Source organism: Cydia strobilella, chromosome 23, assembly GCF_947568885.1.
Source record: "Cydia strobilella chromosome 23, ilCydStro3.1, whole genome shotgun sequence".
Lineage (NCBI taxonomy): Eukaryota > Metazoa > Arthropoda > Insecta > Lepidoptera > Tortricidae > Cydia > Cydia strobilella.
This window is the reverse complement of record NC_086063.1, coordinates 8070794-8094955: the sequence shown is the minus strand read 5'-3', so window position 1 is coordinate 8094955 and position 24162 is coordinate 8070794. Positions and strand designations below refer to the sequence as shown.

The 24162-nt window shown below is 37.3% G+C and overlaps 1 protein-coding gene across 2 annotated transcripts in view; it reads left to right on the top strand.

Moving 5' to 3' along the window:
* The first annotated feature begins 249 nt into the window (after window positions 1-249).
* LOC134751884 (E3 ubiquitin-protein ligase CBL) overlaps window positions 250-24162 on the top strand; it is a 137732-nt gene continuing 113819 nt past the window's right edge. Inside the window, exon 1 of one of the 2 annotated variants that reach the window (XM_063687430.1) lies at window positions 250-1211. In XM_063687430.1, the coding sequence (XP_063543500.1) occupies window positions 670-1211 (542 nt within the window). In that variant the 5' untranslated portion in view covers window positions 250-669. The remainder of the gene's footprint in view (window positions 1212-24162) is intronic. The other variant, XM_063687429.1, reaches the window with a different exon arrangement.

The window sequence follows — 24162 nt, the reverse complement described above, 5'->3', positions numbered from 1 at the left end:
ACGTTATTGATGATAAGAAGTACTCTTTATCATCTTTATTTGCTAGCCCTTAACCGCACCATACCATTATAAACTATTATGAGTCTAACAAAACAGCATTGTCAGTAGAAAAAGTTACGAATATCACATTTTCTATGGGCGAATAACCCTTCGCGCCTACATTTTTTCAATTAGCCGGTTTTTCTACTGACGGAAATGGTTTGACAGACTATAACACAATAACAGGTGTACCAAAAAATACACAAAAAAAATCATGCATACAACACAAACATGATTGGGTAAAAAATATTTTTTTTCTTGCAACACCGACTTAACCTCATAACTGTAGTATGTTTTCCTTGTATTCTTGGTAACTACGCTCTCGCGTTTCAGCCAATCACTAACCAGAACCTAAGAGGCGGTCCTGTCTTCTATTGGCTAACAACTTCCACGCTCAAACTCGGTCACGTTAGGAAAAAAACAGGAGTTAATTCATAAATTTGTCATACGCGTCGGAGATGTGTCAGTGGGTGATCGTTGCCGTGTACATATTTGTGTCGTAAATGTGGTGTGTTTTAGTGATAATGAGAAAACCTACGCTGGACACCATTATTATTAAGTGATGAATGCTTTTTAAGTTCAGTGCCTCGTTGTAATTGTTTTCATTTGTATGTCATCGGACTTGGCAACATGGCGGCCCCCCGTCAAAAATCACAACAGAAAAACATCTCTTCGATATTTTCGAAACTACACGGCGCCTTTTCCGGTGCCGTGTGCCCTACGAAGCTGGCGACGGATAAAAGAACCTTGAATAAGACGTGGGAGTTGATGGATAAAGTGGTTAAACTGTGTCAGCATCATAAGATGAACTTGAAGAATAGTCCTCCTTTCATTTTAGATATTTTGCCGGACACATATCAGAGATTGCGTATTATTTATTCTAAATATGAGGACAATATGCAGGCGCTGAATAGCAATGAACATTTTAATATATTTATTATAAATTTGATAAGGAAGTGTAAGCAGGCTATAAAGTTGTTTAAAGAGGGGAAAGAAAAGATGTTTGATGAGAATTCGCACTACAGGAGGAATCTTACGAAGCTCAGTTTGGTGTTTAGTCATATGCTGAGTGAGCTTAAGGCTATGTTTCCGAACGGGACGTTTGCTGGTGACCAGTTCCGTATAACGAAGAGTGATGCGGCAGATTTCTGGAAAACCAACTTTGGAAACAGGTTAGTTTTACCTGATAGCTTTTTTACTTTGTTAAGCTTGCCATACACACTACGTTGTGTCTGTGCAGTTCGACTGCACAGATAAAGCCGGTAAGGAAGCTGCACAGTTGAATACCACATACACTCCTTTACCTGTGCAGTTGAACTGTACAGGTAAAACTATGCAGAAATGCCCTTAATGTGTATGGCCAGCTTTAGTCTGAGCAGTCCACTGGACATATTTTAACAATTGCCTGATTTTAAAATGGGAATATTCAGGCTTATTTTGTATGCTGGGAAATAGTTGATTAAAGCTTAAACAAATTTGAAATGAAATTGTTTGTGTAAAAGTTTCACTCCCACAACTCAAAATTTGAGGACTAATTTGGCCCTTGATATAAACATTATGATCTACTAGTTTTTGCCTGCGACTTCGTCTGTGTGGAATCAGTAACAACAGCTAGAGTAAGTTTAGCGCCTGGATAAAGTGTAAAAGCAATCATTCTTTGCTTGACATCAATTATCTGGCAATTCATTAAATCCCTCAATTCCACCCCCCTTTTCACTCTCTTTAGGGATGATTTCTGACATAAAAACTATCCTATATCCTTCCCTGGGACTCAAACTATCTATGCCAAAATTAAACTAGATTGGTTCAGCGGTTTAAGCGTGAAGAGGTAACAGACAGACAGACTTTCGCATTTATATATAGTAAATTCTTTCACAGCAATCGAGATACAAAAAAAGTGTCTTTTAGACAATAAAATAAAAAAATATAAAAAAATATTAGCGGACAACACCGATCACAACCTAGCCCCAAACTAAGCAAAACTTGTACTATGGGTCCTGGGCAACGATATACATACTTATATAGATAAATACATACTTATATACATAGAAAGCACCCATGAGTCAAGAACAAATATTTGTGTTCATCACACAAATAAATGCCCTTATTGGGATTAGAACCCAGGACCATCGGTTTCACAGGCAGGGTAGGGCAGACAATGTTTAAAAAAATTATAAATAAATAAGTATTCATTTCTTTCAAAATCCTGTAGACAAAAATGGAGATAAAATATTGAAGAACTGATAGCAGTTTCTTATAATTCTATATATAGTGCAAAAGTAGGAGATGATTCAAAACTTGTCAAAAATCAATGAAAACCTCGGATAGCCCCTTACATGATAAAGAAATACCTAGGGTTAGGGTCTAAGTGCTAGGCTTACTTAAATACACACATTGCATAGAAAACAACTTAGTTTTGCAAACAAATGCTTCTTATGCAAATATTAGTCTCACTATGGATCAAGTCTGTGATGTCTAGATTGCTCAGGTTACACATTTCTAAACTAAGGGTATTGTCACATAGAATATTTACATGTTTATACAGTTCAATCACTATACTTATCTTTTTTTTTATTTGTTTATTAGGATCACCAACAGAAGATACAATTAACATACTAAAAGTTCACATTTTTTATTGATCCACCACTCAAAGGCAATCACAGCATGCATTATTATTACTCAGAAAAAGACTTAGTATTAGATTAGTATAGTATAATTTAAAAGTGCTAGCAGGCCTATTTGAATAAAAAATATTTTGACTCTTGACTCTATACATTAGAATGATTTGGAATAAGCAAAGATAGATATAACTCCGTAATAGATGGATACAGTCTAAGGAAAAAACGTGCCTCGAAAATCAAGAAAATTTGTTTCTCGTTCAGAGGGCGCTACTAGCTTTGGCCTGCTGTCGTATAGATGGCGTTGACGGTTTCTTTTGTTATTTAACAATTTTAACGCATATCTGTGAAAGAACATGGGGCAAAATCATAAAAATAATTAATGCAAATAAAAAAAATCATTTATCCATATTTAAATACATTTTATCGTATTTTTATAAATATTCATTTTTAGTTTTAAAGTGTGTCGACAGATGGCAGTGAATTTACTGGGGTTACAAAATTTACTATGACAGTACCGCTCTAGTATAAGTTACTCTATGGAATAAGTATAAAATACTAATTAACAAGACACTTAATACTTAATATTAATAATAACTATTCCACACTATGTAACTAAGGTAAGTTAGCTAAGCTAGCTGAGATTATCAATAGATAATAATTTGTTTTTAAATAAGACTTCACTGTTGTGGAACACATCCAATGAAGGGACATTATTAGCATGCTTGTTGTATATTTCATAATATATTTATTAATATCTTAACAATAAATTAGTATGAGTATGAGTAGCGGCGAGCCGGGCGAGGCAATTTAACATACTATACTTTATATTTATAAATTATAAAACATATTAGTTATTCTCCTGGCAATGTAAGCGAGGTGAGGAAGGAAGTAATTGCTTGTTATCAGGATGTGTTCATAAACTAATGTACTTACAGCAAAAATATTTCTATGGAAATATTATAACTATCATTATTTTATTTTGTATTTTAATATAATGGAAATAGGGTTGAGAATTGCTTACAATTTGAGTTGATTTTAAAAATAACCAGAGACCGGTGGTTTTGGAACTGTCCCTGTGTTTGACATAAGTCGTGAATTTTATATTGACAATAATGCAAAAGTAATCTGTATAATTAATTAATCTCATCAATGCTACCGGTGACCTGAGAACTGGTAGCTTTCTCTCGCAGCGCCAGGGGGGTGTCACTTCGCAGTTTAGGTACATTTGGCCGGAGCGCCTTCCGGGCAGGCGTATGGCAATGGGCTGCCGCTCGACTCGCGCAAAATTTAAAATACATAAAGCCTTCGAAACCTAAATCTATAGATATTGTTCTGTTTACGGATGTCTGAATAAACGGAAGAACAAGGAAGCAGAAATAACATTTTTTTTAATTCCGGACGGTCATGGTACGGAACCCTACGTGCGCGAGCCCGACTCGCTCTTGGCCGGTTTTTAATACTTCTAAACAGACAAACTCACGGCTAAAGGCTGGTCAGTTATATATATCCCATTATTATATCAACAAGCGCACAAAAAACTGAAAACCATAAACACTAGTCAATTGTTATTTGTGTACTCAGGTGTTTTCTGCCTGTGATCCTTGTTTGCATATGACATTCCTGTACCCCTAGTGTACATTTCATTCAATAGCGTGAAGTTACTTACGCGTTTGCGTAAATCTCATCTTGTATGAGATTTTTCCACAACGTCCCGCTTGGCGCGCTGTCCACATTCCCATACAAAATGAGACTTAACGCAAACGCGTACTTCCGTCACGCTACCGAATGTAACCTAGGGGTTCTGAAGTGTTGACAGCGCTATGTTAATTTTAGGTGTTTCCCACTTCCCTGCAATGTGTGTTTACATACAAGTACAGACTCTTCCATCGTCATTACATCTTTAAATAATTAGTTATAAAAACAGCAAAGTATACCATAAAATTTGCAATAAGCATTTTGATATTTTTATTTCTCATTTATTTATACTACGTACACCTACCTACTAAATAATTACCTGTATCATTCGTCGAAATTAAACTATCGTGAGGTATATTCCAAAATATTTAGATTACTACGGTTTCACTCACTATTACTGCCGCCGCGGACACTCGGAAGGAGGAAGGATTCCCGACGAATCCGAAACATGTCGCCAAAAGCGACTAAAAATAATAGTGAGTGAAACCGTACTGATCTAAATATTTTTACCTATATCATTGTTTCTTCCTTATTGAAACTATATTACGAGGAATATGCCTAATATCCCTAATTAAATATTGGAATTTATTGAATATTTCCTGCTAGATGTCAAAAAAGGTTAAATTAAAATAATTGATTTTGGCTAAATCTAATTAGAAAAAAAAAGGTGTTATGTTATCAATTAATTTTTAAACCGAAGTTATTAAAGGAAATTAAATTGAACTCTATAATTTAATATAATAGCTATACCGTAAAGTCCCGGACCTTAAGTAACCCGACCGAAAGTACCCCGGTACTTTAGCCCTCCAAGGTTACTTACTTTGCACACCCATGAAAACCTATTTTATTGAATTGATACAGTCTTAAAATGCGGCCAAGTGCGAGTCGGACTCGCGCACCGAGGGTTCCGCACTTTTTTAGTATTTGTTGTTATAGCGGCAACAGAAATACATCCTCTGTGAAAATTTCAACTGTCTAGCAGACAGACGGACAGCGGAGTCTTAGTAATAGGGTCCCGTTTTTACCCTTTGGGTACGGAACCCTAAAAACGACATTATGTGATCAATCTGTTTTTGTGTAAGCGTTTAGTGTCGTTCTTAAGAATGTATTAATTCAATAAATGGGTTTTCATGGATAGACAAAGTAACCTTGTAAGGGCTAAAGTACCCCGACCTTACGGTACTAGAAATGTTGTATCTATCGATCTGTAAGTTACATTTCGTTTTTAGGGTTCCATACCCAAAGGGTAAAAACGGGACCCTATTATTAAGACTCCGCTGTCCGTCTGTCCGTCCGTCTGTACGTCTGTCTGTCTGTCACCAGGCTGTATCTCGTGATCTGTGATAGCTAGACAGCTGAAATTTTCACAGATGATGTATTTCGGTTGCCGCTATAACAAAAAATACTAAAAACAGAATAAAATAGAGATTTAAGTGGGGCTCCCATACAACAAACGTGATTTTTGACCGAAGTTAAGCAACGTCGGGCGGGGTCAGTACTTGGATGGGTGACTGTTTTTATAGTTAATGGTACGGAACCCTTCGTGTGTGAGTCCGACTCGCACTTGGCCGGTTTTTATTTTCTGTCATTTACAGTTTTTCCCATTTTCCCATGTGAAATGAACTGCCAATACATGTGAGAACAATGTCTCTGCTACACAATTATTGCATTCCCAAAGAATGTACATAAAACCATGGGTATGAAATAATAGTGCAGAATGATACAAACGTATTGGCAGAGACCAGATACAGGTAAACGAAAAAGACTGTCAAGTTTCTTTCTTTTAGGCGGATATCACACTGCTTCCCACTTCGGAGCGACGTCCGGTGCTGCGATGTTTAACCTTGTACTGTAGAATCTCGATATGTATGCAAAAACCGCATGGCATAACACATTGGCTCCGCCTCTCCGTGCGAAGGTGTGAATCGCACGACAATTCGTGCCTTCGGACGGTGTTGCGGTGCGCGCCGCAGGGTCACACCGAGGTCCATAGTACCGTACGGATTTTTGTTCATAAACTCGATTCGTCACGCATCTCAGCTTCGAAAGAAGATACGGAGAAAACAGCACCATCGTTAGGTACCGTCGTCGCCGCACATCAATTTGTCGCTTCGCACTTCGCATCGCCATGTGACGGCGGTGTAATAAGCGCCTTAAGAGGCGATCGACGTCATCGTTGAAATTAGCGATAAGTGCCCTCCCTCCCTAGTGGGAAGTAGTGGCAACATTAGTTAAGAACCGGTAACTGTTACCAACTTTCAGTATGTTATTGGCCGTGGTATTGGGACCCCAAAAGTGCCGGGAGGCAGTGGCGCAGGCGCAGACCATTACCTAATTCAGCGTAATTCGCAACGAGGCGGGAGGAGTCGTTTTGATGACGTCATTAGGCTGAAGTAGACGACCTGCGCCGCTGCCTCCCGGCAGTTTTGGGATCCAGATACTATGCCCGACAACATACTAAAAATTGGTTGCTGTTACCGGCTCGGAACTATTTCTTCCATCATTTCCCATAAGGCATAAGACTATATTCAATTAATCAATTATCAATTAATTTTCAATTGTCTCAATTTATGTAAAATTTATGTGAACCAATTTTTGTACAATGAAGTTACTACTTAGATAAAGCAAGCTGTATATTGTTGAATTCAGAAATTTTATTTGCAGTCAGATTTGTGTATTATAATGACAGGTTAGTAATTAATCAATACAATACAATACAATACAATAATTTTTATTTGCAAATAAAGGGTAACGTTTACAGGTGTTAATGTAAGTAAACAGTGGTCTGTTTCACCTTTTCAGCTGTGTACAACAGCATGCAGTCGTTCCGTACAATTTCCGCTATGCACACTTTGTATATGAGACCACCAATCTTTACTTTTAACATATCTTTGGTGCTACAAATGAACACAAGTGATTAAACTATGTAATACTAAATAACTATAATTACAATAAGAAGCCATCATCATCATAACTTGTATGATAGGAAACAATTGTTCTTATGTGGGAGAAACGTATTAGTTAATACAGGTAGGGCCCATCTTGAACTCTTTTAAGTCCCGGGTTCGAATCTTGGGAATTTATTTGTGTGATTATCACAAATATTTTATCCTGAATTGTTGATGTTCTCAATGTATAGCGATTGGGTCTCTATTGTTTCTCATAAAGTTTTAAGTCATAATGTATTGTTTGTCCGAATTTTCGTTAGTCATAATTTGGTGTTTCTGAGAAACGCGTAACTTTTTAGGATTACCATAAGACAAACCTAACCTATCTACAGGATAACCTAACGAAAATCCTGAAATGTTAACGGTTTCAGAGTTATGACTAATGATAATCCTTACAATAATTTTCATTACGACTTTCAATAATTATGTCAAACAACGGGATCCCATAGCGATTCTGAGCTAAGGTAATGATTTGTAAACATTGCCCACTTTTCTATAAAGTTTACAGACACTATTCCACAGGTAAATTTACTACCTTTTCAATCATCCTGTTTTTGTATTAATAGATAGAGAAATATACTAGAATTTCCGATAGCTTCGACAAATGGGACACACATTTGTAAATATAGGAATAATATTGATACTAAATATTAAAAGCCTTATTGACATTAATCCGGATATCCAATATATTCATATGTCCAAGCGATGAATAAAAATATAATAGTATAATCTCATTTCATCCCACCCGGAAAGGGTCACGAAATTTCATCGTTCACTCTGACACAGATTACGTCAAAGGATTACAAATACAGATTCGCCAGTCTTATATAAAACGAGTTCCTTAATTATCATCAATAGCATTACGCGTTTCACCTGCCCTGGTAAAGTTTTTATGCGCTAGTTCGCTCGCGAGCAAAGTGATTTCGGCTTTGGGTAGTATGTTTAGTTGTTTACCTATTTTACATCCACTTTTATTTCACACTGCGCGTCATAACGTGGATAACCCGCAATCCACCGGGTTATGTTTTGACGCGTTTTTGTCAAAGTGTGTATACATATAATTTGTCTATAATCTTATCTTCTACCCAATCTGAAAGTTTACTTTATAGAATTTAATGATTATGGTTTCTATCAACTTGATTGAATTTGTAATGGTTATCTTGTCAGAGTTTATTCCATGAAAGAATGGCAGCCGAAAAATCAAATATGTATGATGGGTGGGATGAAGTATGTTACTTAAATTCACGCGTACATTATGTCATTAGGTCATTACGGATATCTTGTTTAGTTGTATTGTGTCCATTGTTTCTTCTTAAATTACATAAGTCTCTGGAAACTATAATAAACAAATAATAAAAGTTAACGGTAACACAATGTCTACTATTGAGATAAATTAATATTAACGATATCCTTGTTTATTTGACGAGTGGCGTGTCTACTATAAACATGCCTTATCTATACGATTTCATTCATAACACGTCCACACGAATATGAATGGAAAGATTACCCTTTATAACCTGATAAACTCCTACTAATGATAACACATATCAGACTTTATCGAGGCAATTTCCTTTGAGTCTGCAGTAGGAAAAAAACACTGTGAAATCATTAGGTATCATTCCTGGAAATGTTTTCATTATTGACCGGGCGAGAGCGAAATGTGACGTTCAGCGCAGGTCACTTAAAATTTATCAATGTATATTCTTCTTTATTTCAATTGCATTCTGGTATAAATTTGAATGCTCCGAGACCGACCTCGGCGCATCACGGAGGATTGTTGCTCCGCGGCATCGAGGAGCACGTTAGAGGATACCGCGGCCGTAGGCGCCGGTATGCCGCGGCATACCCCAGTATGCGCCGAGGCCTCCCGAGTGCGCCGGGGTAGCGGGGCTGCGGGAGGGGAAGGGTTGGAGCAACTCGGCGGACGACGGGGGAGAACTCGTGTACACTATAAATACGCGGGTACACGGGTATAATAGGCGGCGGCATGCCGCGCGGCATCCCCCGGCATGCGCCGGAGTGCTCGCTGGTGCGCCGGCCGCCGGCCCCGCGCTGGCGGGCGCTCGCTGTATCGCGGGGGATTGTTCGTCGGTGTGCGCTGCGCGCAATGAATCCTCTTCGGTGATCTGCGCTGCGCTCCGTCGGTTTGCGCACTTTGCGCAAGCGTTTAAATTGACATATTTTTTAAATTTTTATTTATTTATTGAGAAACAAACAGTCTTAAAATAAACATGAGCAACTTAGCTAATGGCTACAAATTGATTTTTTATAGACCTATAGTTTCCTAATTAAGAGGCCGTAGTCGATTTTGGAGCAAAAATTTTAAATTGATAGATTTAGTCGTTGAAATTATACACGTTTTGTTACGTAATATCTAAATAACAAGTATTGGTTTCTATTAGCACGTTTTCTCATCTTGCCTTTTAATAATGAGGTCGCGAGCGTCCGTCACCGGTAATATATGAAGAGAAGGGGCAGTTTTTAAAAATTATTCAAAAAATTATGGTGGTAAATTATACAAATTGATGTATAAGAATAGTTTCAGCAAATGTTGTAGATTGTTCAAGTATCCAAATTACGTTGAAATTAAGTCGATTTTCAGAGAAATTGTAACTTGTTTTGAAGTAATTTCTGGAGAAAATTGAATTCGTTTAACTTTCATTTTCTCGAACTCTAAGTCATATAACAAAAATGTAATCTGATAAAGGTCAAGTACAGAATATGTGTAATACAAATTTACCATTTTTAGCAGTCCAAACTTTACGAAATTTACAAATAAGAGCGACAAAATCAGTGCTTTACGCGCGTTTACCTAAACGTCCTCCAGAAAAAAAATTATTACTAATTTAGTGAGTCTGTTTTCAAAAAAATTATCTGATAAAAGGCTAATACGTGCTAATAGAAAGCAGTACTTGTTATTTCAATTTGGTAACAAAAGGTGTACAATTTCATCGACGAAATCTATCAATTTTACATTTTTGCGACTAAAATCGACACCGGCCTCTTAACATATCAACTTTACAACACACTTGCATCAACCCCTCTGGTGTTGCAGATGTCCATGGGCGACGGTAATTAGTTACGATCGGGCGATTCATCTGCTCGTTTGCCCCCTATATCATCCTTTATTCGAAAAATCTTAGAAATTCAGCTATATGTATAATACATTTCCTTATCACGATACCGATAATAGGTAAACCTATTATAACTTACCAATCATATTAGTCGTTAAGCACTTCGCTTCGTAACACCTTCCTGCTTCTTATCGGTTCATTCATAAGTAAGGGAAATGATTATTTTTTTCATATATTTGCGTCATACCGATAAGAAGTAAATCGAGAAAGAACTTTACTAATACTTATAATTACTTCTGCCGTGACTTTGCGAACAAATCGATATTTATCCCACGCAGCATCTATAACTGCTTCAAAATTATTTTCTTTGTCTTGTTTCTGATTTCTGACCACTCTGTCACGCTTGTATATGTGCCTTCTATCAACTAAATAAAAAAAGTCGAGTGCTTTGCATGTCTTTCAAGCTGTAGATTATATTTTACACGAAATTTTTTTTTTTAAATAATTTCATCAAAAAAATATATTAAAAAATAATTTCATTTTACAAAAAGCTCCACTCCGTCACATTTTTTGGTGACAAAAAACCAGACAACGAAAAGAATTTTGAGCCAACTGTTCGTAATGACTTAATGAGTAAGGTCAATGTGGGTAAGACCGACATATAAAATTTATTGCAGGGAAAAGCGTCATAGAGCAAGAACACTTATATTTGAATATGGCGTCCCAGCCACAGCAGCACAGCACGTCCTTGCCCAGACACAGTCAAATATTATTATTTTATTATTTAATAAGCAGGCAGGCAGTTATGGCAACTGATATGGCCTGTATCCAGTAATCATAAAGATATATATCATGAACGAGAAATAGGAAGAACTTCGCTCCTTTTGCTATACCGAACTTCTCAAGTGCAGTTGGATTAATGCAAGAGTTAAAAGCAACGAAAGAGCTTGTAGATGGTCTTCTCCACTTTGAATTCGTATTCGTTTTGACTATAAAAAATATGATTATGAAATATTTACTTCAACAATAAAATTCTAAACCTTATTTTATAATTATGTTCCCCTTTTATAAATCAATTGTAGTCATATCCATATTACGTAATAATTTGCAACCGTCAGCCGCCCATTACTTACCTCTTATAACTCTCGCGTCGAATGTTGGTTTCTGTAACAGTTCGTTTTTATATGGAGTAGCTGTCACGTAAAAGGTTTGAAGTTATCTTTTGGAAGTTTGGCACATTAATTTATTTTGAAATTTTAAGTAATATAATAGTAATAAAAATAAGGTTAAAACATATTTCTTTAATGAACGAATGAATTTTATTTGCGGAATATGGGTTACATAGGGTTGGTATAAATATAGTATTTACAAGTTCTCCATATTCTACTTAGACAAGCATGCAAAAAATTATCTGTATTTTTGGTGGATTGTTAATGAATTAAAGATCAAACAAGATACAGAGACTTAGCCTATTTATAAGTCTTATCCAACAACACAATTGTTTTTTTAAATTAAGCCCAACCAAAAGAGACTTGAAGGTACCGTCATTGTGATCATCAAAACCAATAACAAGATTTTTTGCACAGCGTATGTTATGCCAGGAATTCGCTCCCATTTTTGCGGCGTACTTCTGGTAAGAATCTTACCTAATATCAAACGGAAGCGACATATCGTCCATATTGATAATATTTGATTATACTAGAGATATGATTATGATCTTAATGTGTATTGATAATATCTGAATATACTAGAGATATGATTATGATCTTAATGTGTCGAAATCAGAATTGTTAAATCTATCGATATCGATCAAGCCTAGTGTGTAAAAGTTGATATATTTTGGATGTTTTTAACTTTATATGAAAGCGACTGCCATCTTGCTGGAGGGGAAACTGGCCTTATTGGGATCAGTCCGGTTTCCTTGCGATGTTTTCCATCAACAGCTCAGTCGAATGATATTGCATACCTTCCAAGAAACCCATTGGTACGAGCCGATTTCCAACCAGTGAATCAGTGTCCTTTGGTCTGAAGTACGCGTTACCGCTCTGATTCTATAGCGCTTTATATTTTAACAATGAGCGTAACACAGTAAAAACTTAAGATACGGAAATGGATTTGTATAATTGGTGTAACTCAACACTTCCTATCTAATGACATAACGCATACACTTAATTAAAAATGACTAATATGACTAGTCATACCCCAGAAGATAAGCCCTTAAGTCGTAACAAAGGTACAACGCTCTTAATAGTCACGCTGGACCTTAAGCCTTTGCAATAAGAGTTGTATTGGCACTTTAATGGACAATGGTATTAGGGCTAATGTGTTGGTCGGACGTGCGCTCGTTGTGAAATGGAATTAGCATAAATGCTGGGGTATTTAGCATTTCTATTCATTTAGAACGGGCAAGTCCGACGTGGCTGTGTATTGTACAATGTTGACGATGATTTATAGGCAAGGGTCATGGGACAAATTATAGTACTATGTGAATTGTCGCTGTCTAAAGCCTGTAGGTAGAGGTATTACACGTCTGGAAACCAGGCTTCCGATGGTCCAAGGCCATCCTTACGGGTAGAAACCACCACACGGTCGGAAACTACCATGGTTACAGTGGTCGGAACTCATTGTTATTTAGTATTTAGGCACTTAACAAAATCGATATTTGAAAGTCACTAATCATGTTCCCCGTCCGTAGTCTAAAAAGTAGGACATCTCTGCAGAATGTTCCACAACGATAGATTAAAGTGGCTACTGAATTGGATACAAGATGGCTAAAGGCAGAGGCAGGCCAAAAAGGAGATGGCCGGACCACCTGGACGCATTTTCTAGCGACTGGGAGTACGCACTAAGCCAGGGTTCCCCAAAACTTTTTGATTTGAGACCCACAGCCAGGCCTCCGTTTCTTTTTCGTGGGCCGGTATGTATGTATTTTGGCTTCATTCGTGGACCGTTGTTTGAACATTTTGCATGCACTAAGCCGTGATGAGTGGCAGAAGAGAGGGAGAGAGGCAGGAGATGGCCTGTGCCTTTGAAATATCCCACACTGTTGTCGGCGTCGGAGTCAAATGTATGGCTGCAATGCTGCTCGATGCGACGTTGTCGCGCAGCGACAAAATTTTCCATAGCGCTAACTACGCTCAAAATACCCTAGTATGGGGGGTCTCTTTGCTCAGCAGTAGAACACAATATAGGCTACAAATAAACTTCAACTGCCACTAACCTTGATTCAGTGCGTGCTCTTGATAAGTGGGCATTTAACAAGAGAATTGATTGCAGCGATGATTGCTATAACGCGTTTTAAATTCACCATAATGCATCCAAATTGCCTTTACGTGTTCGAAGTTTGAACCATCGATAATCGACCTAACTCCGTAATACGTGAACTGACAGTTAGCGTATTATCAGAAGTAAGACTAAGGTTTTAGTAGCGATAGAATATTGGTTTGTTGACTGTCCTTATTGAAAAAAAATTGATGTTTTGCTTTTACAAAAGTAACTCCCGTCTGATCTGGCTGATTGTCAAAAAATACATCATCATCTTCCTCTCGTAGTCCCGACATTTTTTTTGCCATGGCTTTTTTGGCATGGGAGCCTGGGTTCCGCTTGGCAACTAATCCCAAGAATTGGCGTAGGCACTAGTTTTTACGAAAGCGACTGCCATCTGACCTTCCAACCCAGAGGGGAAACTAGGCCTTGTTGGGATTAGTCCGGTTTCCTCACGATGTTTTCCTTCACCGAAAAGCGACTGGTATTATCAAATGATATTTCGTACATAAGTTCCGAAAAACTCATTGATACAGAGCCGGGGTTTGAACCCGCGACCTCCGGATTGCACTCTTACCGCTAGCGCTTTGTCAAAAAAAAAAACAATCCCATCAAAGTCTCGCATAGGTAGTTCTTTTACTACAAAAAGTTTTAAGATGTAATATTAAATGACAATTACACATAATACTTGGCTTGACTTGACAATTGACAAAAAACATTTTGTTTAAGTATTTGTTTATTTAAGCAAATTATTTTTATATTGCACGGCTAGCACAGATTTTCCCGAGACTCGTGCTAGTCGTGCTACATGGTACTTATTAGCCGTGCTGATAAAATTCATGGAATTCCGCAAAATGCCTGATTCAATAAATCCCTTTCAGTCAGATTTCAGAAATATAGTTCACTGTATAAATATAAACATCATTCAATTACCGAGCTAATTCTACACTCGAAAGACCTTTAATATTTAAACAGACATGAATATAAAATTAAGTAAATTCTGCCATAATGAAAGCTGCGTTTGAGCTCCATAATTTTGTTAGCGGAGTCAAATCGCGTTAGTTACGAGCGAATGGGTCCGCGAACGGGAATTATGAGCATTTCAACAGATTTTCGACTTATTTTTAGAGACGTGTTTTATACTATCAGACCAATAAATTAGTCTAATCATGTGTGTTAGATGCCTAATTTCTTTGGACGCATTTTAGACATAGTACTTCCATTTTGATAATAAGGTTTTCGGTAATAAGGGCTACCAGACAACCAAAAATATCATAAAAATGTCGAAACACTTCGACAAAAATGTGTTCACTATACGTTACAAGCATAACTTTGAAAACGTTCCGTACAGGTTTTTAAAGGGTCGGCAACGCGCATGTAATACCTCTGGTGTTGCAGGCGTCCATAGGCTACGGTGACTGCTTACCATCAGGCGGGCCGTATGCGTGTTTGCCACCGTCGTGGTATAAAAAAAACTTTTCAGTATTTGTTGTTATACTCAATACTCAATATCTTTATTGCTAATAAGGACGAATCCATGCAGTAGTGTATACACAGTATCAAACCAATTTGAATATATATAAGTAATTAATTTTATACATAGCGGCAACAGAAATACATTTGTGAAAATTTCAACGGTTCATGAGATACAGAATGGTGACAGACAGACCATCAGACGGACAGAGGAGTCTCAATAATAGGGTCCCGTTTTTACCCTTTGGGTACGGAACCCGTTCTTGTTTTTAACGACCTTCCAATTGACAGACAAAACGGAAAGTGTGAAGCGGCCCGGAGCTTCCGGACCGCATCCGGCAGACGCCGCGGCCCCATTCAATGTCGTGACGTCACAGTCACAGGACTGCGTGTTTACAGTAGATCTATGGGAAATTGTGAACAAAGTTCTGCCATTTGGATTTAAAAATGTATCAGTAATTAGTGCTTTATGTTAATCAGGTAGTAAATTTTCACTAGGTGGTATATCTCATTATTCTCATTTGACCAACTATGAAACCCTGAAGGGCACTGCAATATGTCTATTTAGTGTCCGACCGAAATCGGTTTTTTTTTTCGATGTTCGGTTTTCCCCTCGTTTTTGAAATTGGTCGGACACTACTAATACAGTTTCGGCGCGGCCAAAAGGTTCGTCAGTTTTTCGACCGCAAACGAACCTTCGGGCGAAACATGATTTTTATGCCGAAACCTGCCGCAACCGAAACCGTAACTTCGATGTAACTATGTATATTGCCTGGGGTGAGGATAGTTTCTATTTTGAAGTCACAATATATACCTTTAAATTACGCATGTATACCCTTTCAAGCGACAAATAGAACGGAAAGGGATTCCGAAGTACCGCTGGGAACGATGGATAGCATCCGGCTTCAATCCATGATGTGACGTCATTACTACTGCTATGTTTACTGTGGGAGGAATCTATGGGAAGTTATGTAAATATGAATTAGAGATAAAGATAGTTTATTACTCAAGTAGACATATAACTGCGAAGTATTTGAAATAAAGCTACGCCGGCTCTAACCCCACACCTCCGTCTCGAGAAGATTTAAATCCCCCCTTAAATTATGGAGTATTTCTATATTGTTTTTCGTTACCTTTGGATAAAATTACGAAATCAAATCTAGTCCCGAATGAAAAATATGTTATTTTTGTTCGTTAAGTTTCGAGAATACGTTTTCGCTCAGAGGAAGATTTTTTTTTATTTACTGTGAATTGCATTTATATTGTGTATTATGATCTTAAATCCACCAAATTTTATTGTAATCTAACGAAAAATTCGTTAATAAAATTATAATAGACCCTTTTCTTGGCAATGTATATGATACATAATTTTGCGCATCCTTTTTGTATTTTTTTCTAAGAGCATCCTTTTTGGTTTTTTCTACTTTTATAAACTTATCGACTGTCCCCTTATTAATTTCTCCTGATTTTCTATTATTATACGACCTCTTTAATTTTACTCAAGTTTCAAATTTTACCATAAATCGAGAAACTAGTCAAGTCTATCTGCATGCAAATAAGATGCAGTCGGTCCGCTGCAAAATTGTGCAAATGTGCAAGTGCTGGGTCTTGTTTGGATATAATATAATTTATGCAACGTCTGTCATGTTTGTGAATCTATGCATGACGTAGTTTGTCTCTAGCAAAATGAACCAGAATTGCTAATAAAGAAATATTACAAAGAAACAAATCCACACCTAATTCCCCAATAAAGCAACTCGTGACTCGGGGTCTAAATCCATCGAATTATTAACAAATGAAGGGTACACGGAAAGAACATGTCTAGTCACTTTTTTCGGGTTTTCATTTCAAAATGTAGAAATGTAGAATGTGTGTGTGTGTGCTCTTAATGAACTATTGGTTATATCTTTTGCTACCACTGTATAATATATGTAACACAACTTTTTTTTAGTCAAAAAGACCTGGTCACGGAATTACCATACATTTTGACATGGTTCCAAATTTTAAAACCGCGATTACTCAAAATGTTACAAGTAAGTGACATGTTCTTTTCGTGTACCCTTCAAATACCCTTTCTAAATTTGAATCCGCACAATCGGACCAGTTCGCAACGCACTAGGCAAGGCAACGTCGTGATCCGGCAAATGTCAGGTTGCCGACATTTGGTAACAACCGTATTCCTGGCCAGTGGTGGGTCTTACGTCATTGTATTAGGGTCTATGTTGGATAACTTTGCGGATGATGGAACAGCAACACTCTTTGACCATTTGTGGATCTTATGTGATTGTAATAAAGTATATGATTGCCAGATTAACTTGTGAATTATGGCGCGGTCCAGTAAGACAAAGACCAGGTTGCAGAATATTTAAGTTGAAAGGAGCGGTCTGCGAATTTCTGACATTTGGCCCGTTCGCTTGATAATGCCAAATCCTGTTTAGTTTGCAATTTGCAAGGTCAGTGTAGGATAGAAAGAACAGTTAGCGGGGTAGCAGTCGCTATTGCATAAAAATATTTTGAAAAGCTCGCCGGGTTCCAACTTCCAACTTGTACCTTTAGAGCTGTTTCCCACTGACGTCCAGTTTTCTGCGGGTACGGTTTTTTGCAGGATCCAGTTTTCTTTAGTATGAGTGCAGTATCCCGCAAACTTTAATAAATGGCTATTCTGATTCTGATCCCGCAAACAGAATGCTCGTGTGAACGTTACTATATTATCACGTACAATACTAAAACGGGATCCTGCAGAAAACCGTATCCCGCAAAAAACTGGACGTCAGTGGGAAAGAGGCCTTTGACTCTCCATGTTGGTGGATGACTAAAACACTTTTTAGTAAAGAAAAACTATATATTTTCATTAAAAACAATAAAATACACACAGAGCGATGTTAAGATGAGAGATGTTGAAGAAGAAGAGAGAAACGTCAAACCAAAACCATTCGGTCAAGTCACAAGTGTATGGTTGCGTTCAGAAACATACGGGGGATGGTTTGACCATTTATACAGTTTTTTTTAAAGTAAAGTAGCACTGGGACTGATGTTAATGCAGAATTACAGATAAACATAGTAAAAATGCTTTTAAACAATAATTAAAGGCTAGTTCCAGTGTCAAGTAATTGTACTTTTTCAAATTTGCTTCAGTTTATTCTAATCTGATTATTGCTGATTCTTGATCCAAAGGATTGTCCGGTTCGTTTAAAAGTTTCTCTATTTTAGTTGTAAATCCTTTACACCACGCGATTTGCGCATTTAGCTTCTTTATTTCATTCATGTTGATGTTCAATATTGCAAACAATTAGGAGTTGAAGAATCAATCAATCTTTAACCCTTAAATGCATAATGATGTATATATGCATCGTATATTTGATGGTCCGTGGCTCAATATGCGGCTATCCAAAATATTATTCCCTCAATCTATACAACATGACACATCTATTTCAATTTATTAAAAAGTTATACAAAAAATCATGCATTTAAGGGTTAAGTAGTATGGCTCCATCAGTACTGTCGATGATTTCGGCAACGTCAAAGTGGGATCCACGTGGGATCGAATTAATATTTCTAGATTTTCTTCAGCCAGTGTACGGTAAATAAAATTATGGGCCTCTAGGGCTCTAGCCAGACACGGTTAGAGGTAGAAATACCAAATGCTCTTAGAACACGACGTTGTTCGGTAGTTATTGTTGTTGTTGTCTCGTAAAACCGATAGCTGGATTTTACGAGAAGCACGTGGACTACCGGCCGTTGACTCCAAAATGGTGGTTAAACACGGTTTGAGATTAATTCGCCATTCACTGCACACTACCAAATTGGATTACTGTATAATAAAGCTATCGATATTACACTTTAAACAATATTAATGAACAAAAAATAAAGGAATTAATCACGAGGCTACTATCAAGATGGCGTTCGAACCGGAAGTCCAAGTTGAAGAATGAAGTCTAATGTCAATTATGACATTGACAGCGGATGTCAGATTCGAATGACGTTTCACGAAGTTTTAAGTGAACGGTCCGATCTTCGCTCCAAAATTGTCAACCGTGCCTTTTCGGTTTGTCCTTGAATTCATCAAAACGTCAAACCAAAACCATTCGGTCAAGTCACAAGACTCACAAGTGTATGGTTGCGTTCAGAAACACTCCATTGTCACGCGAAATGTGTGTGAGGTGACCCACTTTTAGCAAATGTATAACAGTCAACCCTCGACAATTGTGATAAAAGGAAATATGTATAACCTTTATTCTGAAAACAAAGGAATAGTAGAGCGCTAGAGCGTTGGCTAAAATAGCCTCCAATTTGAAGCACTTGTTAATCTTGTTATTCACTAATTAAAAGGGTTTAGAACGTTTTCGGAGAGCCTTGTAATTATACAAAAGGAAACGTTTTTTTTGTCTTAATGACTAATATTTGAAAATTGAATTAAGCCCATACAATTACATTAATAACTAATTATCATAGATCTAGTTGGTATATTTTTTATACGCGTGCGCCCGTGAGGGACAGAACCAGAACATACGCAATGCGACAAAATTAAAAATTCCTGACAACATGCCAAAAAACAACCTGTGTAATTTGGTCGGGTTATTTGTTTCTCACCATAAACCATACAAAATTTGCGGTGGGGAATAAGAAAAAGTGAGACAGTGACAAGGACAAACGATATAGCGCTTTCTCTGCTACTCCTACTGAAAGATCCATAAGAGCATCTCGTTCGGTCATCTCCCGACTCTACGATTTCCTCTCTATTCTATACTATGGTACCTATATGCTAATGAAAATGCTCTGTGAACAGTTATTCGTTGCGTTTTTGTCATACATTTCGCCGTTCGTCTACGTGTTTTGACTAAGTGTGGCCGATCCTTTATTTTTGTCATAGCATTTTATGTGTTATTAATACTTATTGTTTATATTTGTTACAGGTATGTGACAACTTGTACAAGACGGGATATCCAGCAAGTAAATTATAGAGGTACAGAGACATGTCAAGGGGCACGTTTAGGTGACTTTGACGTTTACTTAAGTACCACACTTCTTTTTTTTTGGAGATCCATCAGCTGTGACATTAACATAAAAGAAACTTATTACCTATTTGTTTCCTATAAATACTAGTTATCTCGTTCACTCCATAAAATAACAGGGAAGCCAGGTTAATTTAACCTATTTCAATTTTTGGCTTCCTATCTCAACTGGTCTGTGTGAGAAAATTTTAGGACATAAGGTACGAAAGAACACACAGTTTTCGGTTCATTAGTAAGATCATCGTCTTCCTCGCGTTGTCCTGGAATTTTGCCACGGTTCATGGGAGCCTGGGGTCCGCTTATCAACTAATCCCAAGAATTGGCGTAGGCACTACTTTTTTTTGGAGATATTTTTAGTCAAATGTTTACTTTCGTATCTCGTCTCACTTTTCTAAAGCTACAAAACCGGTTTTAAACCTAACCAGAGCTTCATTTGATAGTCCTTTCGAGAAGTAATGCATTTACTAACTTCCAATTTAATATTACCGCAGTATATCTCGATTATCTTAAAATACGGCGTCGTAAAAACTTGTGGATGTGACGTTTATGGTCTTGTTTTATAAAAGACGGTTAAGCAATCGGATTAGTGAGACTGTATTATGGATACTAAAACTTTGTGAAGCCAGTTTCTGTATGTATATTACCGATGGCAAACATTTTTGGTTATGCAGGTCAAAGTAATTTTTCTGGTGGAAATGCTTAATAGTCAATGCTGACACTGGGAGTTTTCCTCGCTTCACTCGTCGTCGTTAAAGTAATATAATTTCCTTTTAAAACTTATCCTGTACGTGTTTAGAAAGTAACAGCAAGAAGTCTAGATTATTTTCTTTTTCAATTTGGTAAATCAGCTAGAACCGAAAAATTGTCTATCGATTTCTATAAATTTTACAACGTAGGGTTGGCTGAAAACTAATATTGTATCTAGTTAGGTTTCATTCGTAAAAAAAAAACAGATTTTCAGTCGCCCAGACTGGTAACGTCTAAATTATAAATTCATAGTGATAGCAGTTTGCATGATAAAAATTGACCACGACTGTTTATCGTAGAACTTTGTATGTCATAATAGTCTAATCTATAAAAGTCGGGATTTCACTGCACTTAAAAGACACCGATCTATATCTTATCGGCCATGCCGGAAGTTTCGTCACGCCCTTGATATCTGGCCGAGTATTCTCAATGCACACGCGGCATTTGGACTTCATGTTTGATCTCGTCTCGTATAATAACACATCGCATCTCAATCGCACCAATATGGCACGTTGAGACGAACGAATGAAAAATTCGAATGCTCCTCCATCACGTCCATAACATAAATGTAAAAAATAGGCCAAGTTCTATGAGTTTACAAGTATCTTATTTCATAAAGCTTGAACAACAAACAGAAAAGTACAACTAGTACAAAAGCGAATATACCTCTGTAAGCGAATTCTCTTCCGGCTAACTTTTGTGTAATTGAGAGAAATCGAGATATCGTTAAACAATAAACACCTCTAGTGCCACCTGAAATTGTGCCAAGATTGGCACCATATCCGCCGAAACTTTCGTCGAGAATGGTACGAGGTGTTTTATTCATATTTGAAATTCAATAACCAGAAAATGGTCGTGCCTGACATGCAAATTTACAAGTGTGTATAGGTCATAAAGTTTCTAGTTTACGTATGTCTTGGACCAAAAGTGGCTCGAGTAGTGTGATACTTACCGGTGTGCTCCTGGTACTCGTTTTCTGTACAAAAACCGTACCGGAACCGGGAATTCCCGGTTCTCGCCATACAAACAATACCGGGACCACCTAACCTAAAACCGTTAGTGGACGAAGCATTCCACGGGCTGTCCTGTACAAACGCATTTTATTTCGTGTATTAGGACTTTTTCGACGTCTAGAGCTGATGATTATTTTTCTGCGCATATTTTTGATCATTTGTCACAGAAAAAGAAAATTCGCGTTCTACGGGGCACCGGTAGAAATCTCCATGGAATGCTCCCGGTCTGTTTCTTTTTTGCTTTACGAACTTGGCTGACACTGCCGTGTGTTTAGAACTGTGGCCTTGTCCTATAAATAATCAGAGTGCATATTTTATACTGGTTCACTTCAGCCTTCGATCTATTAAACGTTCGGAATAACTATTTGTGATCTCATACAGTACTCAGTAGCATGAATGGATCGCAGTTCCATTGATACGGGCGTGAAGAGGCGTGGTCAAATTATTAATACTTTGTCGGCATATGCATGTGTGCTTCCTTTCTGCGCTTGTGTGCGCTCGACTTATCTTTAGTGAATGAATCTGTTGCATTTGTTTTGCCTATTAATATATTCAACAAATCAACACCTATACATGAGTTTGGATCGCTCTCAAATTATTTGCGTCGTACGATAGTAGTACGAAGGGTGCTTTTTAGGGTTCCGTACCCAAAGGGTAAAAACGGGACCCTATTACTAAGACTCCGCTGTCCGTCTGTCTGTCACCAGGCTGTATCTCATGAACCGTGATAGCTAGACAGTTGAAATTTTCACAGATGATGTATTTCTGTTGCCGCTATAACAACAAATACTAACAACAGAATAATATAAATATTTAAATGGGGCTCCCATACAACAAACGTGATTTTTTTGCTGTTTTTTCCGTAATGGTACGGAACCCTTCGTGCGCGAGTCCGACTTGCACTTGGCCGGTTTTTAAGTTGTGTCGTTTGTAAAATCTAAAGGCAATTTAAAGCTCAAGTACTATTTAAGTACCATTTAGCTCAAGTACGGTTTAGGTTTTATTATAAAGCTGTTTGAGAATAATTTTACACGGCAATAGTAGTACTAAATGAATACATTTAAAATCATTTCCAGTTCTATTTATTTAATTTCAGTCGATTTCAAAACCATAGAAACACGTACTAATTATGCATAACACTCATCACCGACTATCTTCTTTCCTTCTTTGTTTTTTAGTTAGTACATATACCTATTTCGAAAAATATGTATACCTATATGAAATTTATATCATTGAATTTGTACAATTATTCCATTATTGTTTTCGAATATTACGAAACATCATGGCCTTGCGAAGTCATAATATCAATAAGAATTCGTTGCCTGAGATACGTAACAATACTCCATCCAAATTACCAGTGAAATAATTCATTCATTCGAAGGATAAACATTGGTGGCGTAAATAATAACTCCCACGCTTATAAACTAGCGTAGTTCGTCATTTAACTTCCTGTGCGGAATGTCATTCATAACCAGTATTATATGAGACCTGTAGCACAGAATAAGTAATAGTATTATCATACGAAACGGCCACGCACCGCCCCGCCCTGATTCGAATTACCTCGCCCCGCGACAGCAGATTGACGGCCGTTCGCCGGCCGTTCAGTACTATTTTTAAGCAAATTACTCCAAACTTACTCGCACTATGACGCATGCCGCGTGTACAGACGTGCCGTTCACACATAGAAACGCAAGTGATTTTTTATGTATAGCGTGTCCGCCCTGTGGCGTTAGTGTGCCTGTAGATATGTAACTGGGTGAATTAACTTTTAGAACGCTTGATTTCGTGTCCCTAGACTCCCTAGCAAAGAAAAATCGATTTTTCCAAAAAACGTGTTGAATTTTTTCCTTTTTTGTTTACACGGGCATTATAAGAACTATAAGTATTAATTTAACACATTTAAATTAACAACTTGATCAGATAAAAGTTACATTTTGTACAGTAACGCAGCAGAAAAAAGTTTTCTCCCGTACAAAAATCAGGGACACAAGGACTTTTGTATTTTTCTTACCTATAAGGTTTACAAAATATCAGTTACCATGTGTGATCACTTATAAGAGATTTAGAAGCATTGGAGCATTTTAATATTTTTAATACAGGGCCTATTTATTACTGTTATCTATCGCTGAAAAACGAACAAAAAAGTGAGTGAGTGAGTGTGAAGTGAAGTGAGTTTAGATTAGACGACCGGTCTGGCCTAGTGGGTAGTGACCCTGCCTGTGAAGCCGATGGTCCCGGGTTCGTATTTCGGTAAGGACATTTATTTGTGTGATGAA